Source organism: Microcebus murinus, chromosome 5, assembly GCF_040939455.1.
Source record: "Microcebus murinus isolate Inina chromosome 5, M.murinus_Inina_mat1.0, whole genome shotgun sequence".
Classification (NCBI taxonomy): Eukaryota; Metazoa; Chordata; class Mammalia; order Primates; family Cheirogaleidae; genus Microcebus; species Microcebus murinus.
The window spans coordinates 106052534-106079465 of NC_134108.1; the positions used below are offsets into that span (position 1 = coordinate 106052534).

The window sequence follows — 26932 nt, forward strand, 5'->3', positions numbered from 1 at the left end:
GAGTAAAATTAAGTTCTATAGAGTTCAGTGCCTGGATGTTACTCTGAAACTATGCAAAGACAGGCCTGTTTGAGGTTTGACATCAAACTATCAGCATGTAAAGGAGCTGAGGTTTCAGTGTAAGTTTGTACATGGAAATAGCTTGTGCTATTTTTCTTGGGGAGTTATAAGGACTTTTCAAGTTATGAAACATACTCTGACTGTGACCTTTAGAAAAACAATAATTATTTTGACTCTTCCAAATATAATCCTTTAGATATTTTAAATTGCAGGAAGCACTATTTAAAAAGGCAAATATTGTTTAAAATAAATTAAGCTATAGGCTAAGGGAACAATGGGCATTTTGACTGCTCTTTGGATAGCTACAAGATTCATGACTTCATGTTTAATACAAATGTCACAGATGCACAAAGATGTTTTTGGAACTCTATGCATCTCAAAAGAATAATTTCAGCATATCCACTGCTTTAAGATGAACAAGAGAAAATAATTTTTCAAAACTACTAGGATACTATAATAGTCAATTTAAAATACTGATTTTTCTATATTAAAACTTCTTTCATCCTCCAGCCTCCATTATTCAAACAAAGTTTTTTTTTTTAGTAGGTCTAAGACTTAGGCAAATTAGCCATATGCTACAAACTGGGCAATGATCTGCATTTTCTGTATGTTTCATGTTTTAGTAACATTCTTCAGATATCAGGAAGTAGGTAAATTTTGCTATCCACCTTCTTAGATCTAGGGCCAGCATTAACTCAGTCAATCTGACCCCCTGAAGATTACCACTCTGATCTCTGCTCACACTCCACTCCCAATACTAAGCACATAATGTATCACTTCACAATTGATGGAAGAAATTAGAATACCCTAATTTAGAAGCACGTCAATTTAGAACCAGTTGCTAATTTCTGTGAAGAATTCAGATAAGGATGAACTCACATAAGAATGATGTACATACCTGTACCACAGGATCTTTTGGTTGGTGTGATTAACGAGACATGAGCTGTATCTGTGCATGGCCCACCTAGAAACAGAAAGGCAGGCACATCAGTCAGGACACATATCCTCTACATGCTCATAGTTACTTCTGAATCAAGAGAAACCTAAAAAGTAAAGGATCATGCTGCAAATATACAGGAGGAGGAGGAAAGATGGTAGAGGTGATGGCGGGTTAATTCTAAGGACCTAATTTTAGTTCAGCAATTTACTCTAAAGTACTCCATAGTCTTTCTACATTCTAACATGCTTTTCATAAAAAAAATCAAGTCTTACAAAATGTTAACAAGTTAAAGAATAAAAATTTAATCAGAATTCAGATCTGGTTAGAAGAAATTACCCGTAAGTTTAGGAAAATGAGTTCTTCCACAGAATGATAAGGAGTTGGTTCCTAACCTCTTAGACTGGTCTCAGCAGTAACCTTACCTCTGAATTTATTTAAAAACTAGCCTTGTTTGAAGAGGGAAACTCCATAAGAAACAAGAAACTGCTTAGCAGAAGAAATAAGGATCATTTCAATGTATAAGGAAAGTATTACTGATCAAGGAAGAGTATTTAGTTTTATTATAAGAAGTATTATATGAAGAGGGCCTTTATAGAATCTTGGTGGGCCCAGAGATCTGATGCACAGGCATAATTCAAGAGTATGCAAGGGATGTAATTAGTCAGTCTTCAGAATCAGGACTGAAGTTGATATTGATACTGTATACATAACCCCACATCTCCCAGTGGACATGCCCTACGTTCTGAATTAAGAAGTTACTATACAAATATGAAGATCAGTGGTTCTTGATATCCCTGGCAGGGGCAGTGGTGATGATCATAAAGGAATAGAATACACAGGCAAATGTTACACATTTATTTTGAAAAGGCTCCCTAGGTGACCATGACTAGCAGAGGAGAAACATGGTTACTTGGCATAGTTCAGCAGTCCCCAACCTTTTTGGCACCAGGGACCAGTTTCAGGGAAGACAATATTTCCATGGCCAGAGGGGGGTGGATGGAGGATGGTTTGGGGATGATTCAAGTGCAATATATTTATTGTGCAGTCAAACCTCTTGACTTATGATAATCTGAATTTGCAGCTGCTCCCCAGCACTAGCATCACCATCTGAGCTCCACCTCAAATCATCAGGCATTAGACTCTCATAAGGAGCACATAACCTAGATCCCTCACATGTGCAATTTACAGTAGGGTTCAAGCTCCTATGAGAATCTACTGCTGCCACTGATCTGACAGGAGGCAGAGCTTAGGCAGTGATGCAAAAGCTGGTGAGCAGTTGTAAATACAGATGAAGCTTTACTCACTCACTCACTGTTCACCTCCTGTTGTGTGGGCTGGTTCCTAACAAAACAAGACTGTACTGGTCCACAGCCTGGGAGCTGGGGACTGCAGTTGTATATTACCTATGACAAGATTTCATATCATTGAAGTTACTCGCTGAAAAGCAAGGAAAGATGAAAAGGCTCTGAGATCTGTTCCTAGGGTTTACACCACTAAGATTCACAGGATTAGAAACTTGGAGATCCCACCTAAAAATTTCACCATTAGCCCACTCTTTCTTTTATCAAGGACAAAATGGCAACAGCCCTTAAGAAGACACACAGGGGAATTTTTAAAAGGGAAGAAAAACCAAGTAAGTACATTGTTAACTTCAAAGAAGACTTAGTAAATACCTACTATATGTCACCAGAGGTTAGTCCCACAGTCTGGGAGTTTATAATCTTTGTAGGAAGACAACATTTATGCACATAAATAAATAACAATACACGACAGCAATCAATAGCTGGATGGAAAGTGGTCGGTCAAGTGCCAAAGAACATGAAACAGGCAATAAATGCTAGATGTAATCAGGAAGAAGGACATTCGCCATTGGCCGGCATTACATGGAAATCCAACAATTTGAAAATGAGGCAAGAATAAATTGGAGAGCTTTGCAAGTCAGACCAGAGAAGAGGGTATTTTAATGGAAAAAATTTCTATAAGTGTCACACTCACCAGAGAATGCTTAACTTACTAAAATTCTAGAAGTTCAAATGGGCAACTGTGACATAAAAATAGGCAACATGAAGAGACAATGAGCTACAGACAAAACTAACACAGACTCCACAATCTCAAGAATCCTGTTGGTTTTTACAGCTCCATAAAATACTGTAGCTTCTGCTTCCATTTAAAGTTTTTTGTTTGTTTTTATTAACTGAAGCATTCTTATTTCTTGAATAGTATTAAATATAGGCTTTTATAGAAGACTCAGTTTAACTCTGGCAATTACTCCCTACTTGCCAAGTAATCTTGAATGAGTGATCCTTACTTTCTTTAACAAAAAAATAGGAATAGCAAAATTGCCAATAAGCCAGATACTTATTATGAATCATCTACATAAAAGGCTTCATCAACTATAAAGCTTTATATTATGTATCATTAACACCTTCTCTTCCACCAGGTTTCTTTTTCCTTTACTTTTTCCTGTACCTGCAGGAATCAGAATCTTCCACCAGATTTTGCTCCCAGGGGTCAAAAATCACGTTGTCATCTACCTTTGAGTGATGGCTATTTGGACATGGGTGCTTAATAATGCTCATCATGACTAATTATTTAATTTTATCAGAAGAGTGATGCACATTTTTAAAGAACTTTTTTTTATGAGCTATACTATAAAGTATAACATAAGAGAATAAAGTACATTGGTCTTAAATGTACATCCTAAGAGATTTTAGATATACTTGTGTAATGACCATCAGATAAAAATATTAGAATATTTCCAACATACAGAAAGTTCTTAGAATCACTTTAAAAATATAGACTCTGGAAATTTTCATGCAATAAGTTGAGGTGGGCACAGGAGATTTGTGTATATTTCTAAACGAGCTGAGCACAATGTAAATATTAACAGCCCAGTTGGTTCCAATTTCTGATTACATTTTATTATGCCTTACCATAATAAATATCTGGCCAGGATCACTGAGTTCTTACAACAAAGTGAGCTGCACAGACCACGAGACTCAATAATGACTAGTTACCTACCAAAATACTTTTTTTTAAAGGACAAAATAATTCATCCAGTAAAATTATAAAAGAAGGGAGAAATCATCAAATCAAAATGCCTAAAGAAATTCGGCTGGGCGTCATGAATAGACAACCCATATTTACAAATGTCCTGGATGATTATCAAATAAGAGAATATCTACCTCATCTTTAGGTTGAGAGTTTATTATTTTAAAAACTTCCAATGAATGAATTTCTGTAGATTTTGGCAAATACTCAAATAACTTTAAGGCTACCTAGCACATCTCAATATGCATCATCATGAAAGTGTTCTCCAGAGAGCTTGTTAAACTAACAACCCAATCCAATGTATTCACTACATTAAAGTACAAATAGAACCATAGTTGAGCCAAGACAAATTGACAGCAAGAGTAACGGGTAGTGATAATACACCCCAGCTTTGATAATTGGGCAATATTATAAACAGAGAGCTTTGAATTAAATTTGGTCTGGCAGACTATAACCTATGTAACACTTTAAAATCTAGAACAGAAGCATATGAGCACCACACCTATATTCTACACTAAGTGTGCTGTCATCTAAAACTCCCATACTCTCACATAAAAGGAGCACCGCAGGAGATTATAGTATCTACCCTTAACAATTACAGATAATTTCAAATCAACTTTATTAAAATGAATGCAGGGAATAAGGACTACACAAGGGAAACCTCTTTAGGCTTCTGTCCACAATAATAAAAATATGCCATGTGGTTTCAGTAAACAAAAAGGTTTTGAGAGATGATGGTAAGGATTAAGGTCAGTGGATCTGCTACACCAAAGGAAGTTGCTTTTCTTTTCTGGATTTTCTAATGCCTGCAAGAGGGGTCGGCATATGTCCCAATAAATCACTATCAACTCTTCTCCCACTTTTGGCCTTTCTTCTTTCCAAGCAACAGGGTAGACAGAGATAGAAACTGAAAAGCAAGGTAAGAAAAGCTCTTCATGATTGTGGGTTCTGTAGGTGAATGTAGAGAGAGTATGTGTGTTGCGTGGGACTCAGGTTGGGAAAATAAACATATTTCTAAGCACAGAACAATTCAAACCATTACCTTCTAGTCTGTATCAGTGTCAAACAAGTTTAGAAAATAAGTTTTGGGGTTTTAACTGTTTAAAAAATCATAAATTTCTTTGCTTAACATTACAGGGTCTCTGGAGGTTCTAAACCAGATGATGTTAAGCCTAACCAACCTGAAGTAACTTTTAGCTAGTCATCATGAGTGCTTGTGCATCATGAGTATTTATTTTGCTAAAGCAAAATGAGCTATACTATAAAGTATAACATAAGAGAATAAAGTACATTGGTCTTAAATGTACATCCTAAGAGATTTTAGATATACTTGTGTAATGACCATCATATAAAAATATTAGAATATTTCCAACATACAGGAAGTTCTTGGAATCACTTTAAAAATATAGACTCTGGAAATTTTCATGCAATAAGTTGAGGTGGGCACAGGAGATTTGTGTATATTTCTAAACGAGCTGAGCACAAGTTTTTTTTCCCCCAAGTTTCATTATCTGGAGATATTTTATAACAGACTAGCATTTTGCATTTGATATTACATTCAGAGAACTTTTTCCTTAAAAAATGTCAAGTTTCAACAATTTGAAGTTTGGAATTTGCAAGCGAATAATGCCTTTGATAGCATGGGGTTTGTGACCAGAGGAGAATGAATATCCTACCTTTTCTTCTAGGGATGTTTCTATTCTTCTATTAAAGATATAATACATAATACAGCACTATGGATTGCATTTGCAGTCCCACATAAAAGCCACGAAATGATATTCTTCAGATGAATTTCTAACAAGTAGAAATCTTTACAACATTTGCAATAAGGCAGTGGATTTTCCTGGGGAGACAGTACTGATTTCAGCCCTGTAAAGCTGAAGACATGGGTCAAATCTGCATACTCACTTCATTGTAACCTACAAAAACAGGACTAAATAAAGGTAGCCCATTAACTATCAACATTCACATTTCAAAGTGAAGTAGCAGAATTCTTAAAAATTTTCAGAGTTACTGAGCATGCCAAAAAACCCTGAGCTACCTACTCATGTAGTAGTCAATCTCATAGACTAGCTGAAGACTGTAACTCAAGGAGGAAAGTAGAGAACACTAGTTTAGAGGAAGGCTGCATTTAGCCTAGCAATCCTTTTAAACACTCAAAATCAAAGGCTGAGTAAATACAGAAAAACTGTATTTCTCTTTAACCTTGAAATAGAGATCAAAAATCTACTCTGAAAGGTTTTGTTAAAATAGCTGTGATGACAGGTTATTTTTGGCTCCTGGTTCCACCAGCCCTCACTGGCTGCAGTTAAACCATGTGCTTAAAGCCTGTCAATTAGAAAAAATGGACTGTCAAGGAGTCGGTCAGCTAAAAATTGCCAGAAGCTCAATAATCAAATATTCTACTATCAGCCCTTTCATGGTAACTGCAAAACATTAATACACAAAAATAGCCATTCCTTTTGCAGATTTATAACACTTCAATTTTCTTGCTTAATTAACATGACATTTACATAACAGTATCTAATTAATTACCAAGGCAAGGCACTGTGGGCTAATTAGAAATGCATCATCCTTTTTTAACCAGCTTGTCAATTCTATTCTATCATAATCTGTACACTGTTTCCCTTTGCAGCATCTCACTTTTCCAGGTTCACAGTTCTAAAGGTGATTTTGGACAACAAATTCAAGAGCTACAATTCCCTCCTCTCTATAAAGATTCAGAATATCTTATCAAGCATTTCTTTTTTTTTTTTCCTGGTTCTGTTGTATATGTTTATTTTTTATTTTATTTTTTTTTATTTTAGCGTATTATGGGGGTACAAGTGTTAAGGTTACATATATTGCCCATCCCCCCCCCACCTCGAGTAAGAGCTTCAAGCATGTCAATCCCCCAAATGTTGCACCTCTTACTTGTTGTGGCATCTCACTTTTCCAGGTTCACAGTTCTAAAGGTGATTTTGGACAACAAATTCAAGAGCTACAATTCCCTCCTCTCTATAAAGATTCAGAATATCTTATCAAGCATTTCTTGATGAGACTTCTCAAAAATACACCAAAAAACAAAACAATGAAATGGATATAGTGAAATAAACTACACTGTTTCCTGATATATCCATGTTAAGAATGTAAAATTATCTTCTAAAAACTTCAAGTTATCTGTATTTCTTGAGCAGTAAGATATTCCTTCTTTACAAACCTTCAATACACACAGGGAGATTTAAAATAGTAAAGAATTGATGGTAATAAATGAGTATCGGATACAGATCAGAATGCACAAGAAAATGTCATCTCTTCAGAAAAGAAAATCCATCCCCCAACCTCATACTAAACCAACAATTCATGATGTATTTTAATCAAAAAGGGCATAACTAACCTGTACACATAACTGAGTTTGAAAAGCACCATCCATTAAAAACAAGGATACATGGAGATATACTGAGTGGGAATCAAAGTATACAGGAAATCTTGTGCACAGATAATAGCCCTCCCATTTCTCAAAATGAAGCTTCCAAATTAAACCATTTACAAAGCTTATTAAAAGATCTAAGTGTTAATCTCTCAAATTAAAAATTCTAATCCTAACTCAGTGCATGATCTTTCATATCATTTAGATCTAAATTACAGATTTATGAGAAGGGGATTTTCAAAATGGGTCAGAAATTGCTATTGGTAACTTACCTAGTTTGTTCATAAGAGTGCCTCAAAATTTCAGTGCATTCCACTTAATCCCCTTAAATAATTACAGGCATGCCTCGGAGATATTGCAGGTTTGGTTCCAGATCACCACAGGAAAGCGAATATTCCTGAAATCAGGAATGCTTTCCATTTACATAGTACTGATGGACTCTTTAGAGGAATAGGGGTGGACATCTCAGCTGGGGCAAGGGGATGTGTTTTGGAAGGAATGCTTGTCTCCCGACCCAGCAATACAATTAACAGAATGAACCTCAAGGGCAGATGCAGTTTTATTCATCTTGGTCACCTAGTACACTAGGTATTCAAAATGTATTTTTCACTACTAAATAAAAATGATGGAGGCCAAAAGCAGTTAGTGAATATACCCAGCTATTCAGAAATGAAATTACTAATAAATGCAATTGATTTTCATCATATTTACATGTAGATCTAGTATAGCAGTTCTTAAACTTTTTGGTCTTGGGACCTTTTTACACTTAAAAGTTACTGATGACACTAAAGAACTTTTGTATATGTGTGTTGTGTTATATCCATTGGTATTTACCCTATATGAAATTAAAGTTGACAAAATTTTTAAATGTTTTCATTTAAAATTAACAAAATTACATATCAACATAAAAACATACTCTTTTATGAAAAATGACTATAAAGAAAATAAATAGAGTGACCTAGATTATAGGAAAACACCTGGATCTTCCTATCTGCACCTACATTCAATCTGTTGCATATGTTGATTACATGCACATGAAGAAAACTTGCTCTTACATAGATATGTAGTTGAAAAAGATAAGGCCTTATGAATTCCCTTAATGGGTCTTGGGAACCTCTACAGGTCCTCAGACAGGACTTTGAGAACCACTGGTATAGAAGAAAACAGTGAACCTAAAGGTTAATATAATTTCTAATTTCTCCATATTACCATATTACTTACATGCCAGTTGACTTATTCTAGTCTTGCAGAGACCAATTGATGCACTAAGTGTAAATAACAGTAAAAGGTTTGCCTATTCTTAACAAAATGTTAGTATTTAAGTAAATAAAGGCAAGGGATAGTGGAATAAACTCTATAGTCGTAATTTCAAACCAAGATATTCTATGTCTGCTACTTATGTAGGAAGAGTAAAAATATGTTTTATGGAATTCAAAGGTTTCTGGACAAGCCATTAAATTTGTTCAATTTCAGTTTTTTAGAGGCACGATCTCTCACCTAGAACACTTATGACCAAAACAGAGTTTCCCATATATTAAGATGCTGACAAACACTCACCATGAATACTTAAAATGTAATAAAGCCAAACAGCAATTAACAATAAAATTCTAAGACATCACCATCTTGTGGATCAAAAATAGAACCCTTTTTTAAGAGGTTAAAATATCACCTGGCTAATAAAATCAGTTCTAATTTTAGACACTATTTTGTGTCTCTCTTGTGACAAAGCATACTTAATATGGATATGAAATCAGAGGCTGTCACCTCTTCAATTTAGGCTTCAGTTTTGACTATTTACAGGATTAACTAAGGCCCAACTCAGATTTCTACATTTGCATTTTATCATCAACACAAGCATGATTCTCATAACAGCATTAATGGAGACACCATTCAGCATTACAAGAGCCTTTTTTTTTAATGCATAGTTAGTTCAGTTAGCTCTTGGCCTGCATCCGCAGCTGATAGAAGGCTGCAGTGCTTTCCTTAGAAAAGGAACTGACTTGTACATGTTCTTCATAAGAGGCTTCAGAAAAAAATGAAAAAAGACATATATTTAGACCATAGGTACTGCCCCATGGACTTATAAAAAGAGCTTGGAACACAGGTGCCCTTCCTCTCTGACTCTTTGCTAAGCCTCTCCCAGAGTTAGCTGTATCATAGCTGGAGAGTGTTCACAGTGACACTAAATGGAAGGTATCTTAGTCCAATCTTGTTTTTACACACAGAAGTGAACACTGTCAGGTCTCACTGATAGGACCTCTCTTTGAAACTAATAGTTGAAAATGTAACAATTTGAATTATGTAGTGAAGGGGTTATACTTATATCTTAGAATTTTAAAAATTCCTTAATATTGTACAATCCTATTATATTTAATAAATCTAAAGAATCATCCTTTAGATGCATCAAAAAGTGAAACGATTTAAAACTAACAGAGGCCATGAATATAAAATATAAGGTTATACAGTCATTCTTTTAGCACTGGCAGTTCTGAATTTTCAGAAAAGTTCACAAACACAATTAAAATATATTCATGAAGGTTAAAATAACTACCTCTAAAACATTCAAATCGATGCCCCATTATGATTTTTTTCAGCCAAACATTTTTGTCATAAATAAAGCTTCAATTTAGTTTAAAACAGCATAGTGTCACCTATTACCTGTACCTACACAAAATAAAAACAATATGACAACTACAAAGAGCTAAAGCTGTGTGAAGTGTGGTTATTCACTATGACCTTTACTTTCAGAGAAGTACAGAGCATTTAGTTTAATAAGACCATTAAAAAAATCTGTATTTGTAAAGGCAGAGTAGAAGAGTAGAGCGATGATACAGCTTCAAAACCTAGTCTGAATAGCAGTAACTGTATAATGTTGCTGGGTACAGTGGCTCATGCCTATAGTCCCAGCACTTTGGGAGGCTGAGGCTGTAGGATCGTTTGAGGCCAGGAGTTTGGGCAACACAGCAATATCCTATCTTTAGAAAAAAAAAATAAGAAAAATTAGCTGGGTGTGGTAGTATGCGTCTACAGCCCTAGTTACTCTGGAGCAGGCGTCCTCAAACTACGGCCCGTGGGCCACGTGCAGGTGTTTTTGCCCGTTTGTTTTTTTACTTCAAAATAAGATATGTGCAGTGTGCATAGGAATTTGTTCATAGTTTGTTTAAACTATAGTCTAGCCCTCCAACAGTCTGAGGGACAGTGAACTGGCCCCGTTTAAAAAGTTTGAGGATCCCTGCCCTGGAGGCTGAAGTGGGAGATCACTTGAGCCTAGGAGTTTCAGCCTGCAGTGAGCTATGATCATGCTACTGCACTCCATCCTGGACAAATAGAGAGACACCTTGTCTCTAAAACAAACAAACACATACTATATAATCTCATATGAAATCTTTGTCTTTATAGGGAACTAACCTTTCAGATTTGGAGACTTCTTAAGATACTCCTGAAAATTAGTATTAACATTTGCTAGTATTCGCTATGCAAAGGGAAATCTTAGCTGGGCACAGTGACTCATGCCTCTAATTCTAGCACTCTGGGAGGCCAAGGCGGGAGGACTGCCTGAGCTCAGGAGTTCGACACCAGTCTAAGCAAGAGCAAGACCCCATCTCTACTAAAAACAAGAAAATTAGCGGGGCGTGGTGGCATGTGCCTGTAATTACAGCTACTTGGGAGGCTGAGGAAGGAGGACTTCTTGAGCTCAGGAGTTTGAGGTTGCATGCAGTGAGCTATGATGATGACATTGTAGTATAGCCAGGGTGACAGAGCAAGACTCTGTCTCAAAAAAAAAAAAAAAAAAAAAGCAGCAGCAGCAGCCTCAACAAAAGGAAAGCCAGGGCACTTTGCTATTTTCACTTTTATCTGTAGTGTTGTCTCAAAGAAAAAAAAAGATAAGAAATACAGGAATTCCTTGGAGGAAGCAATTAGTATAGATGAAATAATTTTGAGATGAGTCATAAAGGGCATGAATAAAAATGATAATATGCGTGGCATGGTATCTTCAGGGGACAGCAAGGGTCTGGTTTAATTAAAAGCTGAGCATCAGTGCTAGGAGGGGTAGGTAGGTAGACACGCTGAGAGTCTAGATTACAGTGGAAGATATCTAATACAAGACTAAGAATCTGGATGACTATATAGGCAGTGATAAATCAATGAAAGAATTTCCTTTATTAACATGATATCAATAGGAAATTAGGTTCATGGATTAGGAAAGTAGAAATAAAAACACAATGATAGGCTGGGCACAGTGGCTCACGCCTATAATCATAGCACTTTGGGAGACCAAATCAGGAAGCGCTTGAGGCCAGGAGCTCAAGATAAGCCTGAGCAACATAGCAAAACCCTGTCTCTACAAAAAGTATTAAAAATTAGTTGGGCATGGTAGCATGTGCCTATAGTCCTAGCTACTGAGGAGGATTGCTTGAGCCTAGGAGTTTAAGGTTGCAGTGAGCCATGATGACACCACTGTACTCTAGCCTGGGGCAACAGAGCAAGAACAACGCGTTTCCAAAAAAAAACAAAAAAAGAAAAACAACAGCCAAGTACCACAATGGCAGCAGTGACAACTTCCCACATCTTTAATATTTCTTTTTTCACTGAGCTAAGTAGGGAATCATAAACAAACACAAATTAGGAAAGATAAACAATAGCAGAGTAACTAAGAATAAATTTTAGTTTATATTTTAGTTTGATACAATATATATTCTGAAGTTAAGAGCACACTTTAATGGTAGAAATGTTAAAAATAAGAACACTATGTATGACTTTATTCCAATAAATTTAGAAAGCTAGATGAAATGAACATTTTTTATAATAAAAATTAATCACTAAAACTGACTTAAAATGAGGTAGAGCATATAAATAGTCCAACAATCATGTAACAAACCAAAAACTTATAAGACCTAGTTGGAATAAAGTTATCAGGCTAGTCAGTTTTATGAATAAGTTCTCCAAGATTACAAAGAATAGATACGTCATATAGTGCCAGAATATAAGATGAAAAGTTGCATTATAGCATAGGAAAAGATGAAAAGTTTTCTGTAAGATTAACCTAATATTAAGACTAGACATAAATAACAAGCCTATCATACATAAACGGAGACAAAGTTAATTCTCACTTATTAAAAAGATATAAAACTTCCAATAAAAGTAGCATTTTGAATCCAGTATACTGAAATAACTAGTATAATTTATTCAAGTAATGTAAAGATGAATTAACATTGGAAGTCTATTAAATTAAGAGATTATACATCCAAGGAGAAATACCATAAAATTATCTCAACAGATGCTGAAAAAGCATTTTATAAAACTTAACACTTATCTCTAATTAAATTTAAAGAAAGGAATTAGGAAGTTATATATTAGGAAGTTTCTTTAACCTGATAAATAATATCTATAAGAAATCTATAATAATTTATAATACTCTATAAAGAAATCTATAATACTGTATCTGTGGAATACTACTAGAAAAACTAATGTAGTTTCGTTAGTCAGGAATATGAAAAAATCTATAAAGCTACAAAGAAGAAATTCTAGCAAGAAGTGCATTAAGGTCTATTTTAAGAAAATAAATCTTTGCTCAGTAACATATAAGAAGGCTTAAATGAAGAGAAACTACATTCCTATATGAGAAGACCTAATGGTTTATAAAAAGGTCAATTTAATCCTAAATAAATCTATATATTCAATATGATCCAAATCAAAACCACACTGTAATTTTTAACAGAACCTGACAAGCAGAATATAAAATTTATTAAGAGAAAATATAAAAGAATAGCCAATAAAATTTAGAAAAAGATAAACTAAAGGAGAATAGCTTTATCAGATATTAATATATACAAAAAAGCTATATTCCAGTTTCAGGGATATACAAGTAGACCAATGAAGTAAAATAAAGAGCCTATAAATAGATTTATGTTTACATAACAGTAATGGCATTTCAAACCAGGACTAGTCAATGAATGACTTTGGGATAAACGGTTATGCATATGGGGGGAGGAGGTAAATCCTTATACCTCATAGAATATACAAAATAAGTCCAGATGTGTTCAACAGCTAACTATAGAAAAAGATAAACTATAAAAGTATTAAAAACATATAGAAAAGTATTTTAAAACCCTGTCATTTAGAAAGTTTTCTAAGGAAGAGACAAACCTAGAAGACAAAAGACCAAAAGACTAAATTTTTCTAATAGAATACAAACAAGGCACCCAAATCAAAATTAGAAGCCAAGTAACATACCAGAAAAAATTACTGACAATATATATAACAAAGACTTATTACCCAGAATATATAAAAAAATTCCCACAAATCAGTAAGAAAAAAACAGCAAATAAAAAATAAATAAGCAAAGAACACAGAAAGGCAAATCACTAGAGACTTATAAATAGCTAATAAACATATAAAATAGTTCTCAATATCCTATCAGGAGATGTCAGGAAAATGTACGTTAAAATGAGCTACTCTTTTACCCAACTTGCCAAAAATAAAAACAAAAAGAAACACCTAATGTTGGTAATGGTGTGGAATATAATCACTCTCAAACACGATTCTTAGGACTATAAAGTAGTATAGTCATTTTGAAGAGTAATATTGCTATGTATATAAAATTTAAAATATACATATTCTCTGACTTGTTAGCTCCTCTTCCATGTATTTATCATGGAAAAATAACACTTAAACCATTAGTCATGTGCAAAATGATTATTTGACATGGTTTATAAAGGTGAAATCTTAGAAACAGCTCAGGAGAAAATAATTTAAAAACAGACAGTAATAGTATAGTAATATGGAATACTATGCAGCAGCAGTTTAAAAAGAATTAGTCAGATCTCCATGTGCTGACCTGGAAAGACATCTAAAATATATTTCATAAAAAAGCAAGTTACAAAACACTATGTGTAGTATGCTCACATTTATATAAAAATAAACAAAATCTTATATATATGTAAACATATATACAATTGCATAGTAAAAGAAGTTATAATACAAAATAAATAAACAAGTGGCTATTACTGGGAAGAGTAGGAATTTGGTAGTGGTGGTGATATTAAAAGAGAATTTTCAGGCCAGCAGTGGTGGCTGATGCCTACAATTCCAACATTTTGGGAGGCCAAGGTGGGAGGACTACTTGCCAGGAGTTCAAAGACCAGCCTCGTCAACATAGCAAGACCCCAACTCAACAAAAAATTAAAAAATAAGATGTGTGTGGTGACGTGCACCTATAGTCCCAGCTACTTGGGAGGCTGAGGCAGGGTAATCGCTTTCGCCCAGGAGTTCAAGGCTGCGGTGAGCTATGATCACACCACTGCACACCAGCCAGGGTAACAGAGCAAGATCTTATCTCTTAAAAAAAGAAGAGAAAGGAGAGAAGAAAGAAGAGAGAGAAAGAAAGAAAAAGTATTTTCACTTTCTATTCTATCTAAACCTAAGTCTCTCTAATTTAAAAATGAGAATGTGGTCATACTTCACTTGCATACTTAAAAATATGATTAAAAGTTAAGAAAGAAGAAAAAGAGCCAGCAAATGAATAACTTTTATTTTGACTACAGCTTGAAGGTCAAATGACATTACAAATACTTGAACAAGTTCCTACCCAACTAACATGGAATAGAAATAATTTCTATAAAAAAACATTGCAAACTGCTCAAGTCCTGCATTTTGACAGGGATTAACTTAATGATACCACCCATTGATTCCTCATAAATTACAGCCATTCATTCAATTCAGTACAGTATATAATACAACTGAACATTATCATACTATACTGCAAAGTATCAATCTTTTTAGAACACAGCCCTAATAAAAAGTAGCATGCTTTACAGACCAGCTTTAGGATGAATAAATAAATGCACTGGGAGAAAAAAAACACCTTTAAATTAGAATCAAAAGAGACATTTAAAGTTTGGGCATTCTTCATTATGGGAAAGAATCTTCCACTTTGAGACTATTATATATCAGAAAAGCTCCATATGCTGTATAATTATCTCTGATAAATGGCCTGATGCTTTGAGCTTCATTAGAGAAAAGGGAAGAGAAAGACACACACAGAGAGAACTGTAAATAAATCTCCCCACCATATTTCACTTAAGATGAGCCCAGCAGGAAGTCATAAAATATTTTTTAATAGGTAATATTTTCTAAATGCTCTACTGCTCTACCAGAAGAAGCCAGCCCATTTTGTCCATTATTTGGTTGGCTTCCTAAAGTAGGCATAGTCTGAAAAAGGGAAAACTGGTTTCATTCAGAGATTATTAGAAATTTAATTGGTAAAAACAAACATATTAAAAGTTTAGCCAGTTGGTAGCAGTGATATTAGGTTTCCAGGGGACAGATAAAGGCTTCTCAGACAGAAATGAAGATGAGTAGTCAATGAAACCCAATGCTTGTGCAAAGACCCAGAGGTAGTCTAACAAGGACATGTTAAAAGGCACTACCATTTAAAAAAAAACAACAAAACCTTTGGGGGAGCTAGGGTATCACCAGAAACCAGTCTCCAAGAAAATGATGGAAATCTACTTGCTCAACCAAATTACTTTAACCACAAGTAAAGTATGTTCTCAAATTTCTATTTTGGGAATCAGTGTCTTATTAAAGGAAAATCCAGTCAGCACTTGGAAATGAAGCTTTAGTCTATGGCAATTACCCAACTCTGCTGTGGTAGCACAGGAGCAGCTATAGACAATATATAAATGAATAAGTGGGGCTGTGCCCCAATAAAACTTTACTTTTGAACACTAAAATAAGAATTTCATATAATTTTCCTATGTCACAAAATACTATTTGATTTTTTTTTTTCAATCATTGAAAAGTATAAAACTCACTGTTAGCTTGTGGGTAGTACAAAAACAAATGATGGCCTGGATTTGGCCTGTGGGCTACAGTTTGCCGACCCCTGTTGTAAACTATAGTTTTATATAAGTGCTGGTTGCTGCTTAATTCCTAATATGTGCCTCCACAGAGCTTAGAAGAGCATTCTCTATGAGGTAGGTCCTCTCTAACTGCTAGATCAGAATGTCAGAATATTTGAAAACAAGCTTATTTTTTGCCATTAATCTTCCCTAGTAGCAGGCATCCACTCTCTTCCTCTCCTGCCTAGCAAGAGATAGACCAGCCAAGGCCCCTCCCACACCTCCATTTCCATCCAACATTGCCAGTGGGATGAGGAATGGGGGGTGGGGTGGAGTTGAAACCCGGTAGATACATACATCATAAGGCTCTCAAACAGGTCGTAAGTAGGGATGCTCAGGTCCTTAAAAGCATGACAACAGAAAAGCTGACTTATAGATAAGAGATAGGGGGGCATTTTCTCATCTTTAGGTCTATCAGGTAAGACTCAGCCTTAAGGTGAGCAATCACTGGTCCATCCCTTAAGAACAACAACCGAACAACAACCAAACAACAACTGATTCCAGTATTTTAACTACAGGCTGACATTATCCTTTCTCTCTTCAAAAGTTGGGACAAGAAACATAACTACGAATCATATTTCATCTCCTTTAGGAAAAACCTGGAAATTAGGAGAATAGTAAATACGTAGTAGCAAAAGCAAAATGAAATTTTAAAAATTATTTTTAAGAGTTTGTCCAACACCCTTTCCTCTGGATAGGCTACATTTGCATGCAATGTCCTTTAGACTATAAATCACAATAGGGACCGGCAGCTATGGTGAGGTGGTGGAGAGCCAGGCCTTTGTACCCAGACTGCTTGGTGATCTTTAGCAAGATACTGATCACCCTGTGCCTGCATTTTCATACCTGTGAAATGGGTAAGACAAAAATATCGACCTTACAGGGTAATTATGAAGATGAAGTAGGTCAATACGGTTGACCCTTGAACAACATGGGTTTACTGGACAGAGGTCCACTTACATGTGGATTTTTTTCAACCAAATACAGATCAAAAATACAATATTACTTGTGTATACAGAGGGCCAACTTTTGATACAAGCAAGCACTACAAGGCTGACTTTGGGACTTGAGTATGTGCAGATTTGGATACTGAGGAGAGAGGTCCTATAACCAATCCCCTAAATATACTGAGGGATGACTGCATATAAAGTACTTAGAACAGTGCCTGGTACTTGATAAGTATAGTGGTATTAACTATTCCCAATATTACAGCATTTAAATGCTGTGACAAGTCCTTTAGTCACTATTTGAATTTGTTTACATTATTTTTTGAAAACGTTTTTAATAGCTAAAGTTTCATGGACTCTTCTGCAAACACACAGTTTGGGAGAGGGAGAGATATGTGCATGCTCAGACAGAAGAATACCACTTAAAGCTTTTTGATATCTGCTTTAACTGACCTTTAGTCAGGTGTATTAAGAAATTATTTTGGATAAAAATCAGTCCCATTTCTATGCTTTACTTTTGTCAACAGTTATTACTCTATCTGCAGTCTTTTCAAAACAAATTGTACCCAGATTCTCACCACCTTTCCGCTTATATATTCATTTAACAATAAGTTGAAGACAGATAAAGCAATACTCATTCTCTTAAATATCAAGGAAAAAATTAAAATCCTTTCACAAGGCCCAAAGGTAACACAGCATTTCTAGCTCTATGCAACAATAATGGATTTGTAACTATTAAATAGTTTACAAATTATGTGGTACTTGGATTTGGCATCCCAAACCTATTTTCCAGCAACTACTACATCTACTTCTCCACATCTCTCTAGGGGAAACTAAGAAGGACAAACAGATAAAATTCTGGTCCCTTGAGGATAGATACTGAAATATTAACATAGGTAACCACCTGTTGCCTCTTCCTTCATCTTTCTTCTCCTAGGCTGGTCACAACCAAAGAAATTTACAAGGTGTAGCTGCATCAGGCTGTCTAATCTCACCTGGCAATCTACTTGGTAATCGCTTTATTTCCTACTGACTTACAAAACACTCACCATACGGCTTGAACAAACCTGAGTTACTTTTCTCACTCCCCTATTCCCCAGCCCTAAACCTGGCACACATCTCTTTAGGATAGGTGCTTTCAACCTAGGTGAGGCAGTAAGGCCCACCTGAGAAAGCTTTTGCAAATGACACACTTATTAACACATCTACTAGTTACTGCCTCCCTTCCACCTCGAAATTCTTATGCACCTGTTTGGGAGTACAAGCCAGAATCTCAGGGAGAGGCTTATATACCGTGTTTCCCTCAAAATAAGACCTACCCGTAAAATAAGCCCTAGCAGGATTTCTAAGCATTTGCACAATATAAGCCCTACCCCGAAAATAAGACCTAGTGATGGGCATGGCTACGCAGTGTATCTGTACAACCCATGTGTTTCGTCGCAGAGCGGTAAAGAAGATGAGCAGCCCTTCTCATCTGCCCCATGAGAGCTCTATTGCTCGACATGAGAGATTAGGGCCAATGGTTCTAAAGGAAATAGAGTCGCAAGAAATTCAGGATGGAATTTGTGGTTTGGAGAGTTATGATGATGTTCCAGAAGATGACTTAACTATATTTGAATAAATGTAGATTGTTGTACTGTACTTAAAAAAAATAACATATCCCCTGAAAATAAGCCCTAAGGTGTCTTCTTGAGGAAAAATAAATATAAGACCCTGTCTTATTTTTGGTGAAACATGGTATTTGAAAAGGTGACCTCACGTATAGAGACCTAATCTTTATCATTTCTGTACCCAACACTTAACCTAGTGCCTAACATATAGTAGGTGCTCAGCAAAGATTGCTAAATGAATATAAAAACCATAGGTATAGTTTATTAAGGTAACTGACCACATAATCACCAAATCCAAATGCCTCTTTGTCAAACTAAAGCATCAGCAGCATTTTCACAATGTCATGGCAATATGCTACACTGGTTGAAAGTATGGACTCTGGATTCAAGTTAGCGTGTTAGAACATGGGCACCACTGACAAGCAGTAGCTCTGTAACTTTGGGCAGAAGTTACTGAACCTCTCTATGCTTCCACTTCCTCTTCTGTAAAAAATAAGCATTATAAAAACTACCTACCTTCAGAGGCTATATTGAAAATTAAATGTTACTGAATCTAAAAAGCTTAGAAGATTGCTTATTAGACTATAGTAAATATTAGGTCATTAAATGTGAAATGTCCAATTTTGAATCAAAAGTGTAGTTTACTGTATCTCAAACAAGAAGCAGTACAATTAATCAAAGTATGCACCTAAACTATCAACAGTTTTGCCATCTTAATGGTAGCTTGTTTATGCCTGCAGCAAAGAAGCCTAGAGAGCAGAGTAGTGATGAAATCATGAAAGGCATTTTCCACAGCTTGTTGAGAATTAAATATTTTTCCTTGCAAAAAGTATTCCAAAACCTAAAAGAAGTGGCAGTCAATTGGTGGAAGGTTTTTTGCAACATGTGGTCTTGCACGAGGATTGGCCTATCTCTACTGACCAATCTTGGCTGCTTAATCACAAGTGTCCTCATCGTTTCATCCAATTGGTTGCATTAGACATCCAAGGTAATTGAATGACCAGGTTTCATGAAGCTGTAGCAGATAATACCAGCACTGGATCACTGGGTGTACGCAAACACATATCAAGGTTTCTCAACCACAGCATTACTGATATGTCAGGCTGAACAGTTCTTTGTTGTGGAGAGCTGTCCTATCCAATGTAGGATGTTTAGCAGCATCACTGACCTCCAGACATTATCAAATTGTGGAGTGGGGGGAGGGAATCACTCCTGGTTGAGAACAACTGATATACTATAATAAATGTATTCAATTTCCCCTGCTAAATAGTAAATTATTTAAGGACAGGGATTATGACTTTCCTTATTTTATATTCTCAAATATTACCAAATATAATAGTTTATGATAGATTTAGATAAATATTTGTTATCTGATAATCTTTCCAAAGTCAGTAGACAGAACATCCTACTCTACCATATTTCTAGATATTCATTAAACTTAAAACACTAAATTTCAACCTTGAATAAAGCTCTTAGAAGGCAAAACCTTCTATGTCATAATATCCCTATAATTTTCAACAAACACCATCAGATACAACTGTCTCAAAAGAGACAATTATAGCATTATAAAAATTAAGTGGACAATAAACTTGCATATCACATACATAACAGTATTTTATCACTGAGGACATACAGAGGAGTAACAAAAATCATTTCCCTCTCCCTTTAAATACACTATGTTCTACGAAGTATAGTATTATCTCAGATAAATTCTTAGAAAGAGTCAAGGCCCATATAATGCCACAGATACGGTTTCAATCCAAGGCTCCTAAATCAGGGTTAAGTTTCCTGGACCAGGGGTTCTGAATCCTTGCTACACATTATAATCCTCTGCAGAGTTAAAAAGAACATATCCTTGGGCCTCCCACCAGACCAATTAAATTAGAATCAGAGCATGGTGAATATTAAAATTGTTTTAAAAATCCCCAGTGGATTCTAATGTGCAGTTAGAGCTGAAAGCCACTGCTCTAGATTGGTTCAAAACTTCATGCACGTTGACAGTTAATATAAAAAGCTATCTCTTAAGAAAACCTTAAACTTTATGGAATGGCTGAAACTCATTCTATAACTTGCTGAGCTTAGGCCCTATATCTGAACACTTATCTTGAATTAAAAGAACCGCTGTCTTTTTTCTGGGATAAGGCATTACCAAGAAGCTCATAATATATATGGTTCTTAGGCTGTTCTCCCTACCACCTCTCAGAATCTGGACACTTACATTCCTCTTTACTTGGTGAAGTTACATTCAGTTCTGTCGGAAGCGGCTGCTGGCTGGGACTAAGAGTTGGCGTGGTTATCGAGGTATTGTTGTTGTCACTGGTGGTCTCTTCGGAAAACAAATCTGATTGGCTGTTACTTGTACTTGGAGCGGAATCATCGTCTGGTTGTTTCTTTTGAAAATCTGGAAAGAGTGAGAAAACCAATTTAATCAAGGAGTTCAGACTTTTGAGTAATAGAAAACAGTAGAAGTTAATGCAAAAACTAAAGACAACAACAGCAATAATAAAGACTAATTTAGGTGATTAAAAAACAATGGAAAAAAATACTGGTCAAAAACATATAAGATTGGTGGAGCTACCTGGAGATGAAGTTTCCCAAAGTTCTTATACTATTCAGAAGAGAATGGCAGACACACTGATTTTTATGTTTGATTTTGCAAAGCCAAAAGCAATGTTAACATTTTTAAGGGTAATCACTAAGGAAAAAAGGAATAAAGAAAAGTTGATCAAACTTTTCAGAAGGAAAGGTCAAAAGGAAAAGGGCAGCACGGAAAACAATATCGCAAATAGAAAACATGTAAGATGGTAGAAATACGTATAAATATATCAGTAATGGTACTAGATGTAAACAAACTCAACTTAGCTAAAAGAAAGAAAATTTAGATTAAATAAAGTCCAATTATTATTAATATGTATTCAGTGTGCAGGAGACATACTAAAAACATAAACACGAGGATAAAGAAAGTGTTTAAGTAAAAATGACTCTTGAACAACATGGGTTTGAACTGTGTGGGTCCATTTATATACAGATTTTTTTCAGCCAAATGCATATACAGGATTTGCAGGATGTGAAACCTGCCTCTACTGAGGGCTGACTTCGCATATAAGTGGGTTCCACAGGGTAGACTGCAGGACCTGAGTATGCTGGGATTCTGGTAAAGGGAAGGGTCCTGGAACCACTCCCCCATGTATACCAAAGGATAACTATACACACACATCCACACACACACATACATTTTTTTAATACCAGGCAACTAAATACAAATGAAAAGAAAGCCAGTATAGTGAGAGTACTGTCAGAATATGTAAACTTTAAGGCAAAAACCACTATTAGAGGTAAATAGGATCATTATACAATGGCAAAACTAACAATTCACTAAAGCCTCAAAATACATTTGCTCCCTCCGTGTACGCAGGGGATTGGTTCCAGGACTCCCACATATACCCAAACCTGCTGTCAGCCCTGTGGAACCAGCAAATATGAAAAGCTGGTCTTCTGTATATGCAGGTTTCACACCTTGCAAGTATTTTTTATGTGTCTGGTAGAAAAAAATGGTATATAAGTGGACTTTCAAAGTTTAAACCCATGTAGTTCAAACGCCAACTGTATGTAAAATGAAAATGGTTATATACAAGAAACTGAAAAATTTTCTATAAGTGAAGATTTTAATATTCCTGTCTCAAAATTATTAGTAAAGTTAGAGAAGATTAATAAACATAAATAGATTCGAGTATCCAATAATTAGAGAATAAATTATTTTCAAACATGTAGAATATTTATAAAACGTGACTAAGACCTGGCTAAACCTTGACCACGTATTAGGATATAAAGCAAAAGTCTCAACAAATGCCAAAGAATTAGTAAGATACAGACAATATTATTTGAACACAGAGTAATTAAGTTAAAAACTGATTTAAAACCTCTATATATTTATGAATTTTAAAAATATACTTTAAACTCATGGGCCAAATCAAATTATAAAATAGAAAATACTTTATAATTAAATGATAGTGAAATTACCATACACCAATATTCAGTAAAGATAAAGACACATACATTACCAACACCCCAGTCATTTCATTCCTAGGTATATGCCTGAGAGAAACTCAACACACATATTCAAGAAGACATGTACAAGGATGTTAATTATATATTGTTTGCAATAGTAGAAAGTCAGAAACTACCTAAAGGTCTATAAATAACACTATATTGTACACAATGAAAACAAATAACTATTGCCATATATAACGACATAAATGAATCTCATAATCAAAATGTTGAAAAAAATAGTAAGCCACCACATAACATACGAGATTGTACTGTATTTACATAAACCTTAAAAACAGGCAAAACTTAAATATATTTTTTAGGGATATACATTCTTAAGCCATTTTTTGAAACCCCCAAATATTAACATAATTCAGGATAGTGATTACCTCTTAGGTTAAGAGAAGGTAGTGTGATGGTGAGAGACACAAAAATATTCAAAGAAATAGGTCATGTCCATTAACAGAAAATAGATTTTAAAAGGCATATTCATTCATACAACAGAATGAATGAATTACAATTGTAGCCTTATTTATTTAACTGTTCTATGGCAGTTGAATGAATAAGGCTACAAGTATAACAGAAAAAATCTCAAAAAAAATGTGTGAGAGAAAAGCAAGCAACCTATATAAGGATATATACAATATAATAATATTCATATAAAATTTAAATATATAAAAATGCCATATATTGTTTATGGATACAAAATGACAATAATTATAAGATAAAAACATTGGAGGAAATAACAGACCAAATTCAAGACAGTGGTTATCTCTTGGGGGCCAAGGATTAAAGAGAAGAACAGGCGTCTCCTATTCTGCCATTTTTTATTTCTTAAGCTGGTGGTAGGCATGTGAGTGTGATTATTATCTATATTTTCTTATGTTTCCTTAAGAAAATCTAATGCTCCTTTGTGAAATACAGATTATTCTTTACTGTATCAGTTCAGAGAAGTAAAAGATCCTTACAATTCCACAGTCTTATCTTTTGAACCACAGAGAAGCTGTTGCTATGATGTTCCATAACCTCATCAGAATCACTACATTTTGACATATTCTGAGAATAAGAATATCTAGCATTTATGATGCCATTTACTATGTACCAGGCACTGAACTAAATGTTTTATGTGTATAACTCACTTACATTCAACCTCAGGAAAACCCTAAAAAAGAAGGTATTAATATAAATAGCATCATTTTATTGATAAAGAAACCGAGATTCAGAAAGTTTAGGTAATTTCTAAATTAACAGCTAGTAAGTAACAGGGACAGGTCCATTTGACCTGCAGTTCCCAATCCCCAGGCTGAGGACTGGTACTGTGGCCTGTTAGGAACTGGGCTGCACAGCAGGAGTTGAGCGGTAGGTGAGCAAACAAAGCTTCATCTGTATTTACACTGCTCCCCATCATTCGCATTACCACAACAGTTCCGCCTCCTGCCAAATCAGCAGTAGCATCAGATTCTCATAGGAGCACCAATCCTACTGTAAACTGAGCATTTGAGGGATCTAGGTTGTGCATTCCTTCTGAGAATCTAATGCCTGATGATCTGAAGTGGAGCTGAGCCAACGATGCTAGTGTTAGGGAGCAGCTGCAAATACAGATTATCATTAGTGGAGAGGTTTGACTGCACAATAAGGGTAATGTGCTTGAATCAGCCCCAAATCATCCTCCAACCCCTACCCCTGGTCCATGGAAAAACTGTCTTCCATGAAAGCGGTCCCTGGTGCCAAAACAGGTTGGGGACCGCTACATTTGACAACACAGCCCATGGTCTTCAATCACAACCAGAGGCCATAGCATTGTGAGCACAAAACTAACCTAAGCAAGAGGCCTTCATGCCAAACCCCCAACCACTGGCAGCACCAATAGCGAGTGCAATGTATGTAGCCAGAGGTACTAAATGCCGTGCCCATCAGTGATCTAAAGGCTCCACTGCCTCTTTTCTGTGTATTTATTTCTCATAGCTACTTTCTTCTTTATGTTTTGACTTTGTTAAATGGCTTATTATCTCAATGTTATTTGTATAGCACCTTCAAGAAAAGAGTCCTAGATAAATGGAATAAAAATACTGCAATAATGATACTTTATGTCATGTCATCTCATTAGCTCTCCTATGTCAATAATCATTGTGTCCCTCCCATAATCATTTCTCTACTATTTAATTAGAAATGTTATAAGGATCTAAAAGAACTGAAACTGAGTCATCATCTTATCTAGGGAGGAGAAAGAGGGAGGGGGGAGAGAGAGAAGGTTAGAAATCCCAAAAGTCTATTCCAAAGGTGAAGGGGAGCAGATTTACATTACATGTAAAAGAAATAAACAACAAAGTACTAGGCAGAGACTCTGCCTGGAAACAGTGCAGATGAAGCATCCAGAAACAGCTACTTCATCTGATCCAGACACAGTAAAGGTCGGTTCATTTGTTATTCTACCATTCTCATATAAATGAAAAAACTAGAAATATCCAAGCTAACCCATGTCTACAAATGAGAAAAAAATTAGGAACAAGTATCAATTGGCTAATTGTATACCCAAAGATGTAAACTTATCTTTGAATAAAGCTGTGAGTCTAAGAGAGGTTTATGGGAATAAATCTTTTTAAAAACAAACTGTTATTTGTAAAACCTGAAAAAAACCTTTAAACAATAATGGGATTACTATTCAAGAGTGAAAAGCAATTGCTTCTCTACTTTTTGGCTAAGATCAAGTGAAGAGTGAATAGCAACCAAGATCTTGGCAGTTTACCTCATTATCAACTAAGGAGAAAAATAATTTCTAAACAAAAATACTCTTGAAACTCTTAGTATCCAGAAATGGAATGTTTTTCATAAGATAAAGTGACCTAATGGTGCCAGCTAAGCCAAAATGGCCAGTGAAGTCACTGGGTTGGCTGCCAACATACTCACTGGGCATATTTTTCTCCATTGTTTTCAGAATGATTTTTTACAGGTCAATCTTCTTACTTTTTACAAGATGCATCTCAAAAGCCTGGAAGTACTGTGGAAAAGCACTTTGCCATGTCCTGCTAACAAGCCCATTCATCCGGGCAATCTCTCTAGAACCATATGTGACCTATCCACTACTCAAAAACTCAATTTGACATGCATATTTTCCACTATTCATCTCTTAGATGCACTCTACAGATTTGGTAAGATGCTTAGCTTACTTACACCCAAACTCCACTTCCAGATTATGACAAAAATTTGTCTTTCAAAATAGTTTCATCAAAGCAGGGAATATACAAAAGTGATTCAGAAAGAATTTCAGAAATTTCACTACTTTTTCTTTGAAAATAAGTTAATTCTTTTTAACCTTGTTGAGTAACCTACTTTTTTCTCTAAGCAATGTATCATGAATTATTTTTGTCAAATATAGATCTGTATGATCACAAATGAGTTCACAGTCTGTCCATTTATAGATATAATAAACCAATTCACTATTGTTACACATTTTCGGTTACCAATTTTTCACTATTACATATAAGATTTCACTGAGCTTCCCTAGGTTATATCACTAACGCAGATCAACTGGTAAGAGAGGATACACATTTTTAAAGCATTTGGTACATATTGTCAAATTCTCTTGGCATAATACTCTGCAATATCCCACAGTACGAGACTTACTATAGTGTCTAAGAATCATCTGTCCAATTAACAGTCTCCCACATCACACAGGTTCCAGGACAATAATGGTCCCCAATATATGTTAACTGGATAAACACGTGGCCAATGTTTTCCTGTAAAAAGTCCATCACTGGATTACATTTTAAGTATTTATCAACTGTTATTTTAAGCCTTTCACAAACAATTTTGTGTGCTTTTAACAGTACTTCTAGCATCATGTGGGTTAGCATTTCTAAAAGATAAAGTGCTCAATACCTATGAATTGGGCTCACTAATAAGACTTCTATATCATTATCATAGACACTAAAGCTGGGTATAAAGAAAATAAAATTGGAAGTCAA

General features: G+C 35.2%; 1 protein-coding gene across 1 annotated transcript in view; it reads right to left on the bottom strand.

Annotated features, from left to right (window-relative positions):
• Positions 1 to 26932, bottom strand: part of ZFAND3 (zinc finger AN1-type containing 3) — a 321862-nt gene that overhangs the window by 60020 nt on the left and 234910 nt on the right. Inside the window, exons 3-4 of the mRNA XM_012746789.3 lie at positions 21139 to 21321; positions 959 to 1024 (exon numbers count right to left, since the gene is read on the bottom strand). Of these exons, the coding sequence (XP_012602243.1) occupies positions 959 to 1024; positions 21139 to 21321 (249 nt within the window). The remainder of the gene's footprint in view (positions 1 to 958; positions 1025 to 21138; positions 21322 to 26932) is intronic.